At 40.9% G+C, this 17,019-nt stretch overlaps 1 protein-coding gene across 2 annotated transcripts in view; it reads left to right on the forward strand.

The window, feature by feature from the left end:
• ASAP1 (ArfGAP with SH3 domain, ankyrin repeat and PH domain 1) overlaps positions 1-17,019 on the forward strand; it is a 362,131-nt gene that overhangs the window by 254,274 nt on the left and 90,838 nt on the right. For both annotated transcript variants that reach the window (XM_049853747.1, XM_049853748.1), the window contains exons 8-9: positions 5,797-5,926; positions 7,094-7,179. In XM_049853747.1, the coding sequence (XP_049709704.1) occupies positions 5,797-5,926; positions 7,094-7,179 (216 nt within the window). The remainder of the gene's footprint in view (positions 1-5,796; positions 5,927-7,093; positions 7,180-17,019) is intronic.

The following is a 17,019-nucleotide window of genomic DNA, read 5'->3' on the forward strand; positions in this document are numbered from 1 at the left end:
TGAGGATTTAGCTCTTGCACAACCACCCCGTCGTTTTCCTGGCCCCTTTTGTTCAGTGTGGTTAATCCAACAGTGTTCGGTTGACAGAGTGGTCAGTGTTTACATTTTTATGAGCGTGTAAAATATTCAGTGCCAATCTGAATGCTGTATTGTGATTGAGTTTTCATTCTTTCAGTATAATTTTTTGCTTTTTCTTAACTGAATAATGGCCGTGTTTCTTCACTTACTTAATTTTATGCGACACTTTTGTGAATTTTGTCTCCACCGGATGTCAAACACCTGTCAGTGATATTTGTTTAGGAAACAGACATGTCAGTACAATGGTTGTGGTTTTACTGCCGTTACATTAGCTGTCAGTTTCGTTTTTCCCTTCTGGGAACATCTTTCCAGAACTTTTTATGTCAGCGGTACAGCCTCGTCCTGGGACTGCGTTTTCCCTTTTTGTGTTAGACCTTCTACTCCTTCTTCCCTGGTTTAATCCGATCTTCTGCTGCAACATTTCCTTCAGTAGCTTCCAAGGGACAGCTGTAAAGGAAGCAAAATTCCCAGATCTCAGCATGTCCAAAATATCTTCATTCTGCCACCACACAAAAGGAGAATTTGGCTAAATATAAAATCTTGGGTTTTATAATCATTTTCTCTCAAAATGTTGCTCCATAATTTCTAACTTTCAGTCTGATGGAAAATCTGACTCCTTTCTGATTACTATTTCTTTAAATGTGGCTTTTTGTTTGGTTGGTTGGCCAGTTGATTGGTTGGTTTTTGTTTCTTAGTCTCAATAAGAAAATGTTTAGTTTCTTTATATACAGGCATACCTTGGAGATATTGCCGGTTCGGCTCCAGACCACCGCAAGAAAGCAAATATTGCAGTAAAGCTTGTTGTTCTCGTTGGGTGCCATTGAGGCGGTTCTGACTCATAGCAACCCTATAGGACAGAGTAGAACTGGCCCGTAGGTTTTCCAAGGAGCAGCTCGTAGAGTTGCACTGCTGACCTTTTGGTTTGCAGCCGAGCTCTTAACCACTACGCCACCAGGACTCCATGAAATAAAGCTAGTCACAGGAATTTTTTGGTTTCCCAGTGCATATAAAAATTATATTTATGCCATACTGTAGTCTATTAAGTGTGCGGTGGCATTATGTCTAAAAAAAAAAGTGTACATACCTTAATTAAAAAATAATTTATTATTAAAATATACTAACCATCATCTGAGCCTTCAGCAAGTCTTAATCTTTTTGCTGGTGGAGGGTCTTGCCTTGATGTTGATGGCTGCTGACTGATCAGGGTGGTGGTTGCTGAAGGTTGGGGTGGCTCTGGCAATTTCTTAAAATAAGACAACAGTGAAGTTTGCTGCATTGATTGACTCTTCCTTTCATGGAAGATATCTCTGAAGCACGCAGTGCTATTTGATAGCATTTTACCCACAGTAGAACTTCTTTCAAAATTGGAGTGTATCCTCTCAAACCTTGCAGCTGCTTTATCAACTAAGTTTATGTAATATTCTGAATCCTTGGTTGTCATTTCAGCGGTGTTCACAGCATCTTCCCAACGAGTAGATTCCATCTCAAGAAACCACTTTTTTGGCACATCTATTAGAAGCAGCTCCTCATCCATTAAAGTTTTATCATGAGATTGTGGCTTCACTTCTAATTCTAATTCTCTTGTTATTTCCACCACATCTGCAGTTACTTCTTCCACTGATGTCTTGAACCCCTCAAAGTCATCCATGAGGTTGTCATCGACTTCTTCCAAACTCCTGTTAATGTTGATTTTTTTACCTCCTCTCATGAATCACTAGTGTCCTTAGTGGCATCTAGAATGGTGAATCCTTTCCAGAAGTTTTCCATTTACTTTGCCCAGTTCCATGAGAGGAATCACTGTCTGTGGCAGCTATCGCCTTATGAAATGTATTTCTTAAATAGTAAGACTTGAAAGTCAAAATGCATCCTTGATCCATGGGTTGCAGAATGGATGTTGTGTTAGCAGGCATGAAAACAACATTAACCTCCTTGGTTGTCTCCATCAGAGCTCTTGGGGGACCAGGTGCACTGTCAAATGGGCAGTCATATTTTGAAAGAAATCTTTTTTTCTGAGCAGTAGGTCTCAACAGTGGGCTTAAAATGCCCAGTAAACCATGTTGTAAACAGATGTGCTGTGACCCAGGCTTTGTTGTCCATTTATACAGCACAGACGGAGTAGATTTAGCACAATTCTTAAGGGCCGTAGGATTTTCGGAATGGTAAATGAGCATTGGCTTCAACTGAAAGTCCCTGCGTTAGCCCCTGACAAGAGAGCCAGCCTGTCCTTTGAAGCTTTGAAGCCAGGTATTGACTTCTCCTCTCTAGCTGTGAAAGTCCTAGATGACGTCTCGTTCTAATGTAAAACTTTCTTCTACCTTGAAAACCTGCCGTTCAGTGCGGCCGCCTTCACCAGTCAGCTGGGGCTTCTGGGTGACTTGCTGCAGCTCCCGCATCAGCACTTGTTGCCTCACCCTGCTCTTTGGTGTCACGGAGACGGCTCCTTTCCTTAAGCCTCATGAACCAATCTCTGCCAGCTTCCGACTTTTCTTCCGCAGCTTCCTCGCCTCTCTCAACCTTTGGAGAATTGAAGACATTTAGGGCCTTGCTCTGGATTACGCTTTGGTTTAAGGGAGTGTTGTGGCTGGTTTGATCTTCTATCCAGACCACTAAAACTTTCTCCCTATCAGCAATAAGGCTGTTTTGCTTTCTTATCATTTGTGTGTTCACTGGAGTAGCACTTTTAATTTGTTTCAAGAACTTTTCCTTTGCGTTCATAACTTGGCTGTTTGGTACAAGGGGCCCTAGCTTTTGGCCTGTCCCAGCTTTCGGTATGCCTTCCTCACTAAGCTTAATCATTTCTAGCTTTAGATTTAAAGCAAGAGAAGTACTACTCTTCCTTTCGCTTGAACACTTAGAGGCCATTGTAGGGTTATTAATTGGCCTAATTTCAATATTGTCGTGTCTCAGGGAATAGGGAGGCCTGAGAAGAGGGAGAGAGACGGGAGAACAGCAGGTCAGTGGAGCAGTCAGAACACACACAATATTTATTGATGAAGTTCACTATCTTATATGGGCACAATTCATGGCGCCCCAAAACAATTACTGTATTAACATAAAAGATCACTGATCAGAGATCACGATAGCAGATACAATAATAATGAAAAAGTTTGAAATATGGGGAGAATTACCAAAATGTGACACAGAGACACAAAGTGAGCGCATGCTTTTGGAAAAATGGCACCAATAGACTTGCTCGACACAGGGTTGCCACAAACCTTCAGTTTGTAAAAAACGTGGTATCTGCAAAGCACGATAGAATGAAGTGCAATAAAACGCGGTATGCCTGTAACAGGCTTTATAACATTTCTTGATATGTCTGTGTTTACCTCCCAATTGTAATTTTTAGTCCTGAAAATTTTTCTTACAATTTCTCTTGTGACTTTTTTTGTTTATATATTCTCCCTCTCGTTTCTCTCTTGGTAGAACTCTTCATTGTATAATATTGGACTTGTAGATTGTTTTTATAATTTTCTTTTTGCCATCCTGTTTTCTTTTTCTTTTTTATATTTTAGGTTATTTCCTTAGTGTGTTTTTTTCCTCACTACTTCAGCTAACTTTATTTTGGCAGTCACATTTTAAATTTCTGAAAGCCCTTGTTCTCAATCAGGGTTTTGTTTTGTTTTGCCTTGCCTTTTTTGTAGTTTGTTCTTCTTGTTTCAAAGATGCAATATTTTATCTCCCTGAGTATTTGAGTACTTTTTATAAAATTTTTTCTTTGCTCCTTATTGCATCTGTTTCCTCCTGGCTCCTACCTTGGCTAACCGTTTGTATTTCAGAGTGAAGCACCTAAAAGCTGATTGAAAGCTCACATGCATGAGCAGGGTTTATCAACTGGAGAGCTTTCCTTTTAGATTTTAGGACTCCAAGACAGCCTTTTCATCTGGAGTATTCCAAATGTCAGTGTCTAGAGGTCTGTTTTCTAGAACCATTAAGTCCTTCAGCCTCTGCCTAGCGACTGTACATGTTGGTATTCTGGAAGCTATACATGAGAAGAGGGCGGGGATTCCCATAGTTCAGGATGCAGATTTTCTCTTACTCCCCCTCTCTAGCCCTACTTTTCCAAATATTTGTTAAATTCTCTCATCGTTTCTTGTCTCCAATTCTTTTCACCTCTGGGACTTTATACATTTTTTTATGCCTTGACTCTTGTTTTCTTTGGATTGCTAGAGGAAGGAAGAAGAAATAAACACACGTGGTCGAGTCACCATGTTAAACCTGCAGTCTTATTATTAAGCTATACGTGTCCTCCAGTACTTCTTCTCAAGCCTCCATAGCTTCTTACTTTTCTTCCTACCCGCACCAGTGAAGAGAAAGCTGAGGTTTATTCTCTTTCTGGTAAATTCCCTGCCATTTTGCCTCTTTGATTGCCAAGGTGCCACGATGAAAGACTTCCTTAGATACAGCATTTGGGTATTAAAGTGAATTCCAGCCAAGTTTGTAGTAGATTTTCCATTAGGTTGGTGGGTTGATTTCCCTTGTCTATTTGTATGTAGACAAGGACGTTGGCTTTCTTTAGGGTTTGGTTCCCCCTACTGCCACCACTTGAAGGCTAAATCAATTAGTCTTTGCATTCACAACTAGAAATTACAGGCTGTTTTTGAAATGAGAAGTCTCTTTTCAAGTTAAAGGGATCTTTGGAATGAGGGCTGTAATTATTGGTATTATTACCTGAGTATCAATTATCATAGCCAAGTAACAGCCTCAGGTGCTGTATGCTTGATTCTTATTTTCCTGGTAGTCTCCTGGCCCTTTCCCCAACTGAAGAACGTTTACATGGGATTCCATATTATATCTTGAGATCTTATTCAATATTTATTTTGTACAATCCAGTGCCAAGTAGTTGAATGATTTAAATGTGCTATGGGGATTTATAAATAGCCAAAGCTTGGAGGAATATTGGGAATAGCCTTTAACTAGACCCATTATATACCATAATTGTCTTGAAATAATTCTAAGTCTTATAATTTATCAGTAATCAAGAAATGTCTCAGAGCCCTAACTTTTTAATGCCCCTTAATCATAAACCCTGGTGACGTAGTAGATAAGAGCTATGGCTGCTAACCAGAAAGCCGAAAGTTCGAATCCACCAGGCACTCCTTGGAAACTACGGGGCAGTTCTACCCTGCCCTATATGGTCAGCTATGAGTCAGAATCGACTCTACAGCAAAGGGTTTTTTTTTTAAATCGTAAACTGTTTTACCCAAGAAAAGGTAAATTATCAAATTGTCTTTGTGCCAACCAGAATGTAGGAGAATTTGTATGAATCCATCCAAGTATAAGATCAAAGTTAAAAAGTAAGAAGTTTTCTAATCAAAATCTGTAAAACATTATGTTCTCTTTGAACTTAGATTTTTACTTCTGACTGATGCTACCAAGCAGTCTTGTCTCTTAACTTCAGTAATTAAGAAATACTCAAGTGAGTCCCTGGTTGGTGCAAACAATTAACACGTTCAGCTGCTAACCGAAAAGTTGGAGGTTAGGTACACCCAGGGTCGCCTCAGGAGAAAGCCCTGGTCATCTTCTTCTGAAAATCAGCTGCGGAAAACCCTACGGAGCACGGTTCTGTTTGGGCATGCGTGGGGTGGCAGTGAGTCCGAGTCGACCCTGTAGCAGCTGCTTTGGGTTTTTGTTTTTTTGTTTATTTTTTCTTTCTTGTTAAGGGAAAGACATGAGTACATTTTGTTGTTGCTGTAATGATGACGTCTCCATTCATTACAGTACGAAAATTGAAAAGGAAAAAAGAGAGCATGCAAAACAGCACGGGATGATCCGCACGGAGATAACAGGAGCCGAGATTGCAGAGGAGATGGAGAAGGAAAGGCGCCTCTTTCAGCTCCAAATGTGTGAGGTAAGAACGAAGTCTTCAGTCATTTCCCTGGAGTTTTAGTATCTATAATCTGCTCGTCAGCAGTTTTTATGCTTAAGGGCAGGCTGTGTTTGATTATTCTGGGGGACTGTTTCTTAAGGATTCTAATCTCCATTTTTCTCCAAGCCTTTTGGGACCCGCCATTTCACTGTTGTCTCATATTTTGAGCCTTGGTCCTATGGGGGTCTTTAAGCCAAAACAGGATTCTTTGGTGAGAACCTCAGCGTTGCTTGTGAGTGAGTGAGGGGCGGGGGCTTGAGGAGTAACATTGATGAATATTAAGTTTTACTGCTGTAAGTTTAGAGCATGTTTTTTTTTTTTTCTTTTCTTTTCTTTTTAACCATGTGTCCAGTTGGAATGAAACCTCAAAATAAATAGTCATTAAGAAAGTTTGAATTCATGGAAAAATGCAGTGAAAGCATGCTGCCTTAAACCAGAAGCTGTGGTTCTCAAACTGGGTTCCCATTGAACACTAGCACTCCTTGGCCTAGAGACCAGTTCGTTCCGCTGGGATTGAGCAATGAGTTCCTTTTGCAGCTTTCAGAAAAGATTAAAATGGATATGATTATCTGCTTGTGAACACTTTCACACAATGAAACAAGTGAACAAAAAGTAAACAATGTCAGCACAAAATCTTCGCCAGTAATGTTTAGTTAACTGCATAAATGAATGATGGGTTATTTGTGTTTTTAACCTTTGATTACCAAGCAACAAAAATTCTTTCTAAAGAAGTTTTAAAGAAACTTCTAAAAGTTTCAATATCATATGATAAAGAGAATACTGTTCTAATAGAACAACCTGTCTTTCCTGTGTTTTATCATGTGAACTATAAGTTTGAGATCCACCATACCAGGGGGAAGCAGATCAAGTATTCCAGAATGTTCTGCTGTGTTTTACATTGCCTGTCTCGTAAACTAATCTTAAGAATTTTTAAAATGCTAACATCCTAACTAATCAATTTGTCTTGGACACTTTGTGGCTGTGCCGAAGCACCATTCCTTAAATGACATTCACATTGTCCAGAGGCCATCCACGGCACGATAACTTGCGCAGATTCACAATTGGTGTTTTGTTGCCTGAACCTGTAACTGAAGACCCCTGTGTGTAATTAGCAACTAGTTAGCATTAGTTCTTTTTTTATTTCCACAGTATCTCATTAAGGTGAATGAAATCAAGACCAAAAAGGGTGTGGATCTGCTGCAGAACCTTATAAAGTATTACCACGCACAGTGCAAGTAAGTGGAATGCCCCAGGCCTCCTTCTGCTTGTTGCCTTTCTTCATTCTCTTTCATTCTGTTCTCCATTTGGTCTCTGTGTGCAGTGATACAGTGACCATCAAATGGATAAGAAATAGTATAGGCCTCCATCTTTGGTGTTTTCTATTAATCAGTAACTCACATTAGGGCAACTTTTTGACTATTAGAAAATGACGTCTTACAAATTCTAACCTTGGCCATGACAGCCAGTGAGCTATTACTACAGGTGCATAAGTCTCTGTCACTAAAGTGGCCTTCCTGGTTATCCTTCAGAGGCGTAGCGAGGGGGGCAAAAGGGGTACCTGCTCACTGGGGTGCAAGTCCAAGGGGGTGCCAGTGGCATCACTGGGAGGTGTCGATCGCACAAGGTGACACTGTCAGAGAAGATGACACCACACAGTCCAGAGATATGTCCAAGACCAAACTATGCAGGACTTGATCTGCTCCAGAAAGCCCATGCCTGTTTCAGCCACGTTTCTGCGCCCCTCTCTGCTGCCTTAGCTCTTGGTGTTGGCCAGGATGATTCACTGGCCTGGGGGCGCTGCTCACACAGCCACTGCAACCCAAGCACCCCTAAAGCCCGCCTGTCAGCCCATCCACTGGCTGGAACACAGGTGCCATGGACACGTGGCCTCTCCTTTTCATTGCCGCTATCAACATCTGTTCATCTTGAAATTTGAGGGATGGGGCGCAGCTTAGAGATTGCGCCTGGGCTCTCCTTACCTTCCCTATACCCTGCGATTCCCTCTCTCCCTCCCTTATTTGGAATTTTACTATTATTGGATCATTTGCAGCATGTATTCCCACCTGGAGTTATTTCTTCCTTATCTCAATGAAATCAAATACTTTGGGCATTAAGAGCAGTTTACATTCATACTAAGCTTCCTACGCAGCTGGCATTGTGTTTGGAATCACCTACCGTTCTCCGCTGGCACCATTTTGGTTTGTTTACGTTGCAGTGCTGCCTTTTTATCATGCCTGAGTTTCTGTGGCACCCCACTTACTTGTTTACTTCTTGCTTACTTATTAGGTTAACTTTCATGAGTTGTCTGGTAGAGCCTTTGTGTAAAGATGTGCCAGTTACTATTAATCAGTGAAAGTCAGAGAGAAAATAGTGCAGGGACCTTCCAGAGTGATCCAGACAGCCCTCACATTTGTTAAGTAGAATGCTGTGAGGGCTATTTGGCCTAAATAAAATGCTTACTCTCCAAAAAGATGAAATAATATCATTTTCTTTGATAACCTCTTTTACTCCTTTTAGTATCATTGTATCTGGGAAAATCTTTATGTTCAACTGCAGCATTTAAGGAGGTGAGCATTAATGTCTCAGGAGCAGCACAAGGCTTGAATCAGACAGACAGATCTGAGTTCAAGTCCTGGCTGTGCAGCTGAGTAACCACGCAAGCTTTATCAGGTACTTCTCTGAACTTCAGCATCCTTATCTTGCTCATCTGTCAAGTGGGTGCAACATAGCACCCACCTCACAGGTTTATTGTGGGGATGTGAGAATTAAAAAAGATAATCCATATGGATTGCGTAGCCAAGTACCTGCGACATTGTATATGTTATCTATTGTGGTGGTTCCAAGAGACACTAAAAATAGACCATTCGTTCATATATTTTAGCATCCAGGATTTTCTTCAGAAAAGGCTTTTTAATAATCAGATTATTTACATAAATCTGATTTGTTAATTTTCCTCTTTTCTATATAAATTCTACTTTGACTCAGCTTATTTAAGAAACAAAAATAATATATTGAAATGGAAACAGTTTCCACATTTATAAAATAAAATTTGACTGCTGAAGCCTCACACCGAAGACCTGGACTAACCTTTGGCCTCATGGTTTGGGGAGGCAGTTAGGAAACCTTGCAATGTGGTGGCCCCTGATCGTAGTGTGGGGTAGACATCTTGGCACTTCAGCAATTTCAGTTTTCCTAGGAACATCTTATTGCTTTGAAACTTTTAACAGAAATGAGTGAACCTCTCCATCTTCTGAATTATAATATTTTGGCAGCAGACCTGAATTCACCAGATTTTCAAAATCTCTTCTGCTCTCAAATTCTGTAGGTCTGTACTACAGAGGAAGATACTGTAGGATTTGACCTATACAAAAATGAGTTTTCCAAAATGTAAGATTCCTTGTAAAAATACAAATATTAGCCTTTGTGAGTAAAGGCGAAAAGAACAACAACTCTAACCTATATAGCTAAAGCTGCTGCCCTTTATTCTTTGCTTTGCTTTTTCCCTTCCCACAAATCTCCTACCAAAGGCCAGGCATTGGTTAGGTTTTACCCTCAGGAGCTAATCATCAGGAACAAGAAGTTAAGTCAGATCCACCAGTTAGAATGGGGCTAGGAAGCGATGGGAGAACTACGGGGCAGCAAGAGAATGAGAGTCTCCTGGCCAGGGGACAAAGGGGGAGGGTCCTTGAAGGAGACAATGGTGCTTGGCATTGGACTTGGAGGATAGCTAGGATGTATGTGGTCATTGGAATCTGGCAGAAGAGTCATCTCCCAGGTCGGAGAGAGACCAGCAGAAGGAACCCCTACTCAGTAAAAACTTCACGGGAGGAGATGTGTTCTAAGATACCAGGTAGTAGAGCCTACTGTAAGTCTTTGACCCCAGGAGAGAAATCAGGGTGGTTTCCTTTTGAGGACTATTTTAATTTCTCCCACTTGAATTAAGCCTTCAAAACTCTTAATAGACATCTAGTAGACCTGTGAAGCACCCTCTACTTATCTTCTATTCTCAATACCTAGTCCAGTTCCCATAATGATTTTCAATACAAAGTCAGATGGTACTCAACAGTGAGTTTGCTTTGGTAAACTTGTGTAGTCACAACTCCTCAGGATGCATGCAGCTGCCACACAGAAAAATAAAGGCAGCTGAAAAGAAAAGCTTTGGGCTTTTTCTTATTAATTTTACCTCACCCACACCAATGACCCCTTGCTTTCAAACGTGAAAATTGTCGGTAATAAACTTTTCAAAGTAAGTGTATTACCCTACTGCACACGCTCCTCTCACCACCCAGCACTAGGTCTCGTGATGGTGTGCACAGGCAAGCACTTCACAGACTTTACCATCTTTCATTTTGCAGATAGTAGTAATAGCTAACATTTACAAACAGCTTAATCTATAGGCCAGGACCTACAGGCCCTGCCTAAGCTCTTTACATGTGGTTTTTCGTTTAATTTTCACAATAATCAGGAAATTGAGACTCAGAAAGGATCAGTAAGTGACCCAAAGTCACACTCAATCATTTAATAGATGCTCAATAATGTGCATCAAAACAAACAAACCACAAGCAACCAAAGAAAAAAACACATCTTTTTTTTTTTTTTTTACCTACCAAGAAAGTGAAAAGACAACCCACAAAATGGGAGAGAATATTTCTAAACCATATATCTGACAAGGTCTGATTTTAAGAATATATAAAGAACTCTTAAACAACTGAACAGTGAAATGATAACCTAATGTAAAAATGGACAAAGGATTTGAGTAGACATTTCTTTAAAATATATATTTGTATATATGTATGCACATATTTATGTACAAATGACCGATAAGCACATGAAAAGATGCTGAATGTCATTAGTCACTAAAGAAATGCACAGTGGGGCACCACTTCACTCCCACTAGGATTACTATAATTTAAAAAATAACAAGATAAACAAGCTTTGGCAGGGATGTAGAGAAATTGGGACCCTCATGCACTGCTGATAAAATGGTACTGTCCCTTTGGAAAACAGTTTGACGGGTTTCTCAAAATGTTAAACAGAGTTACCATAGGACCCAGTAATTCTGCTCATACGTAATCTTGTTGATAGCAGCGTTATTCGTAACAGCTAAAAAGTAGAAACAACCTGAATGTCCATCAACTGATAAATGGACAAGCAAGATGTGGTGTATCCATACAATGGAATATTATTCTGCCATAAAAAGGGATGAAGTGCTTACTCAGGCTACAATGGCTGGACCTTGCAAACATTATGCTGAGTGAAAGAAGCTAGTCACAGAAGGCCACATAGAGAATAGATTACCGCTTGACAGGGATCTGGGGAGGAAAGAATTTGGAGTGACTGCTAATGAACGGTGTTTCTTTTGGGGGTGATGGAATGTTCTGGAATTAGATAGTGGTGATGGTTGGACAACACTGATTATACTAAAAACCACTGAATTGTGTACTTTAAAATGGTGAGTTTTTGTTACTGGAATTTTATCTCAGTTAAAAAAAAAACACCAAAGGCCAGATAAAGATCCATGCTCTCATGGAACTTATAGCTAGAGGGTGTTGGAACCAAGTGTTGAACCCTGATCTCTTTGAACTCCAGGGTTCATGCTCTTTGATAGTATGCCAGAAATTTTGATTTGGTAGGCCCGGGTTTTGGGCCTGGACATTTATATTTTTAAGAGGCTCCATGTATGAGTCTACTGTACTACTCTGTACTGTCTCTTTGATCTGAATTCTCAAAATATAGTAGCAGTTAATTTGTACCTACACTAACTTCTGGGGACTCAGGCTTCTTACACACCCACCATAGGATATACGTGAAGTATATCTGAGAGAAAGTGTGACCATGTTGCTGGAAATCAATACCCAATTCAAGTCAAAGCCCAAAGCTTAGAAAGCAGACTTTCAGTCAGGGTTGATTTGTTGATGGGTCAGTTTTTTTTACTTGATTTGTAGTTTAGAAAATAATCTTCACGATACTCTAGGATATCCTTCCTTCTTTTGAAAATATTATTTTACTCTGAGCCTTTCAACCTTTGACCAAATAACAGCTCTTTCTAAGCCATGCCAGGTAGAATATGTGATAAACGAAATGAGGGAGATCCTCTCGTCTTTATTTTAAATTAAAAGCGGCGTGAGCCACAGTGTTTTCCTTCTCCATCACTGTTTGGACAGAATGATTTTAAGAAAGAAGTGAAAGACTGCTGCATAAAGATCTGCTTCTACATAGCAACCCTCTCAGAACAGGGAGGATTCTGGTTCATCCGAAGGAGGATGTGTCCTGCCTGATAGCGCACTTCAGCACGGATAGATGATCGTGTTAGAGACTCAAGAGCTTGCACCTTGCAGCTGTGGGTGTGTTACAGCCCCTCTGTGCAAATGTGAAGATTCTTCTACCCGTCAGTTGGCAACTTAGATTTTTCCAGCATCCTATATCATTAAAATGTGGTAATATTTCTCTCAAGTTGCTTATTTAGAAACTGAAGCCAGCCCTGCTGTTGCTGAGGTCAGAGAAGTGGCGGAGCCTGTTTTGTTAGACTGGGTGTTAAACTACTTCTCTGTGCCTGACGTTTTAAGTACATTATCACCAGTGCTCACACGAACGCTCTAAGGCACATACTGTATTCATGGCAAATAACGCGACCATGTAAATAACGCATGCACCAATAAAAACACGTGGCACAGCAAGCTTAAGGAAAATAGCGCAGGGGGAGTTGTGCCATTGGCCAAAAACCATATAACATGCATGTTATTTGCATAAAATACACTATATTATTATCTCCATTTACTGTATAAGGACACTGAGGCTCAGGAATTAAAAAATTATGTGGTTATTAAGGAAACCCTGGTGGCGTAGTGGTTAAGTGCTACGGCTGCTAACCAAGGGGGGTTGGCAGTTCAAATCCACCAGGCGCTCCTTGGAAACTCTGTGGGGCAGTTCTGCTCTGTCCTGTCGGGTCGCTATGAGTCGGAATCAACTCGACGGCACTGCGTTTGGTTTTTTTTTTTTTGGTGGTTATTAAATGATAGGACCAAAATTTGGACCGAGATCAGCCTGACTTTTTTAATTACCTGTGCTCCAGAGATAGGAAAATTTACACCCAGGTCTCAGCTCTACCACTCATTAGCTGAGTGACCCTAGAGAAGCTACTTTGGGCCTCAGTTTTCTTGTCTACAGGCTTAGTAGTAATAATTAACTATTTTATTGGATTATAATGAAACTTTTTAAAAGGAATCCCATGAATTGTGCATAATAGTGAGTGACCAGCACAGAGTGTTGCTCAATCGCATGCTAGCGCCATTATCTTTATTACTGTTATTACCATTGTCCATTTTCTGAAGATCTCATTATATTTCAGTAGTTTACAGAGAAGATGGCCAAGGGACAAATGGAATGTCATAGAGGAAATTTTTCTTTGTGTTTGAAAGGCTTATGTGTTCAAGTTCAGTAATAGGTGATCATAACTGACATTTATTCTCCCCTTTCCAGTTAACAAAACACTTTAATCTCTAGTAGCTCATCTGATGCTCTATGAAGCTAGATAACGTTGTCCACATTTGGAGATGAGCATGCTAATATTCACACTGGGTCAATAACCTGCCCAAGATTACATGTATACCAAAAAACCAAACCAAACCCGTTGCCATCAAGTCGATTCTGACTCATAGCGACCCTATAGAACAGAGTAGAACTGCCCCATGTGGTTTCCAAGGAGCACCTGGTGGATTTAAACAGCCAACCTTTTGGTTAGCAGCCGTAGCTCTTAACCACCTTGCTACCAGGGTTTCCAGTTACATGTATAGGAAGATTTAAAGCCAAAATATAATATGCTTTGAGTCCTGAGCCCATGCATTTTCACTGAACCAGTAGGCTAGAATAGAGAAAGGATGGACAGGGGGAACAGAGAAACCCACTGCCTTCAGTGAAATGAAGCAGTTCATGTGGTTGTGGGCCTTGTGTCCTGCCTACTTCATAGCTGAATCTGAAGCCTCAGTGACTCAAGTCCAAAGGGAGGAGTCACCAGACGAACAATGCAGTTGGCTAGATGTTGGCCAGTGCTGTCAGTGGAGTTACTAGTACATCACTGGTAAAGGTCAGGGTCACTTGTCTCCCCGCAGCCCATCCTCCTCCTGCGTCTCACCAAAGGGAGAGATTGGCCCAAAGTGACTTTCCAAGAGGGACTCAGCTCAGCCTTGTACTCCCAGACTGAACATTGATTCTTTTCTTTAACTGTGTTTTGCCTAAGATTCTTTTCTTTAACTGTGTTTTGCCTAAGATTCTTTTCTTTAACTGTGTTTTGCCTAAGTAATACATGATCTGTTTTAGAAAAAAATTTAGAAAATGATGTCAAGGGAAAAAAGAACTATATCTCTTCACTCAGAAGATGACTGGATTTATATGTGTAGTTTGTCTTATTTACAAAAATGGAATCACTGTAGATTAAAAATGATCCTTCATTACAGTGATTTTTTTCTAATCAACATTTGTAATGTTTCTGAAGAATTTAGCGGTGGGAAAATAGAATTCTTTGGGTCTTTTTTCCTTTTGTGGAATTGGTAGGAATTTGCCCCCCTACTAGCTTGCATCTACCTCTGATAAAAAAAAGTTTTCACTTTTATCAGTGCCACCTCAACCTAAAACAGTTCCTGTTCCCCCTAAAATTTGTACTGTGTTTTTATATTTCTTGCATATACTGTTCAAGTTCCAGTTTGCTAAATCTTTATCTAGAGCAATAATGGAAGTGTTCAGATTCTTTGCTGTCTGATAAGGTGGCCACTAGGTGGTTAAGAGCTATGGCTGTTAACCAAAAGGTTGGCAGTTCAAATCCACCCGATGCTCCTTGGAAACCTTATGGGACAGTTCTCTGTCCTATGGGGTCCGTATGAGTCAGAATCAACTCAAGGGCAACAGGTGTGGTTATTGGTTGAGCCACATGTGGCTACGGAGCATTTGAAATGTGACTAGTGCAACTATAGAAACTAAGCTTTGTTTTGTTAATTTAAATAGCCACATGCAACTCCCACCCACTCATTGCCATCTAGGGGTTCTGATTCATAGCGACCGTATAGGACAAAGTAGAACTGCCCCATAGAGTTTTCACGGAGCAGCTTGTGGATTTGAACTGCTGAACTTAGGGTTAGCAGCCAAGCTCTTAACCACTGTGCCACCAGGGCTTCTAGTTGCTACCATATTGGAAAGCACAGATCTAGAATATTCTCACTTAAACTCACTTTCTATTATACTTAAACTTTTTTTAAGATGTGGTAATTACATCCCCTTTATGTTGAAAGTCACAATAAATCAAAATACCTGCAAAGAATCTGTATCCTTCTGGGAAGGAAAGAACTTCTAATGTGATAACCATTGCAGCTCCAGGGGAGAAAACTAACATTATTGAGCACACTGACTGCCCAGCACTTTGCTTGGTGATTGTATATGCGTTATCTAGACCATTAACCTTGTTTCACATATGCGCATACTGAGGCTGAGAGAAGTTAAGTGACCTGCCAGGGCCTCAGCTACTAAATCCTAGAGCACAGATTCTGGCCATAGCCATCTGACCCCAAAGCCCTTGTTTTTTCTGTTGTGAGAAGTCCTGACAATGTTCCTCTTACATTCATGCACTCTACCTTCAAAACCTTTCTCCAGAAATGATTTAAAGTGCAGCATCAGGGACCAAAATTGGTTTTGCCGCGATTAACTTTGCGGCCATATTTCTCCTTGGCAGCCTGTGTGTCTTCTCCCAGATGTAGAAGATGCTGGTTCGAGGTAACACTTGCAAACAGTGTGCTCTGTGATGGGCATTGCTAGCTGCCCTAGGGCTGGCATGTAGACCTGGGCACAAGCAAGTGCCCACAGACGCCCACTCCCTGACTGGCAAGACTTGGGAGAGCTGCTCAGGGAGGGAGCAACTGAACTGAGCCTCGACAGAATGAGTGAATTTAGCAGGCGGAGGGAACAGCATATACGAAGCCTGGGGGAGTAGCAAGAAAGAACAGGCAACTAATTATGTAACGTGGTTGGAACTCAGTTTTTACGAGGAAATGGTAGGAGATAACTCAAAAGGTATTAAGGAGCCAGAACACAAAGGTTCTTTAATACTGTGCCAAGAAGTTTAACTTTCATCCCAGTAGGCAGTGATGAAAACCCGATTGTTGGAAGATGAGTTGTTAAATGCAGTTTTCCAGTTAAATGAAGGTTAGCTCAAAAGTCCCCTTTTCTCCAAATCCCTGTTGCTGACAGACTTTCTAAAATTAGCATATTTTCACCTGGTGGTTCTCAGCAGGGCTTCACTATCAGGCAGACCTGGATAGAAGTACCTAACTCATTGGGGTTGTTGTGAGGACTAAATAACTCATGTAAAGTGTTTAGCAGAGTGCTCGGCGTGTGATAGATGCTCATCGGCACTCTCCAGTGTTAGCTCTGTTTATTATCCAGGATGAGATAATGCAACCTTCTGATATATGTGGCAGGATTAAGCTTTCCACTTCCACCGGTACCACTGTTGCTAAATCCTGTGTTTCAAGGTGTTAGAGCACAGGGATCGTTGGGGAAATGAATGAACTCTTTCCTCCTGCTTCGATTTCTAGTTCAGTCACATCTCTCCTTACAGCGTCCATTTCAGCTTCACTGTAGACAACTGATTGACATGCCTTTCTCTTTTGAATTCAAATGTCGCATAACCAGGGGTAATTGTTCCATGTATAGATGACTGTACACATGAAATTGCTGTGTTGGAACTGTAGCTGTAATTTACAGTGTGTGATATCTGTAAGTTTAATAGCTACAATGGTGGGCTCAAGCATACCAGTAATTGTGAGGATGGCCCAGGACCAGGCAGTGTTTCCTTCTGTTTTACAAAAGGTCAATGTGAGTTGAAGCCGACTTGATGACAGTTAACAACGTGATGTCTACTGTTGTTGTTACGTGCTGTCCAGTAGGTTCTAACTCATAGCGACCGTTTGTACAATAGAACAAAACACTGCCCAGTCCTGCGCCATCCTCACAATTGTTATGCTTGAGCCCATTGTTGCAGCCACTGTGTCAATCCATCTCATTGAGGGTCTTCCTCTTTTTTGCTGACC

Source organism: Elephas maximus, chromosome 15, assembly GCF_024166365.1.
Source record: "Elephas maximus indicus isolate mEleMax1 chromosome 15, mEleMax1 primary haplotype, whole genome shotgun sequence".
NCBI lineage: Eukaryota > Metazoa > Chordata > Mammalia > Proboscidea > Elephantidae > Elephas > Elephas maximus.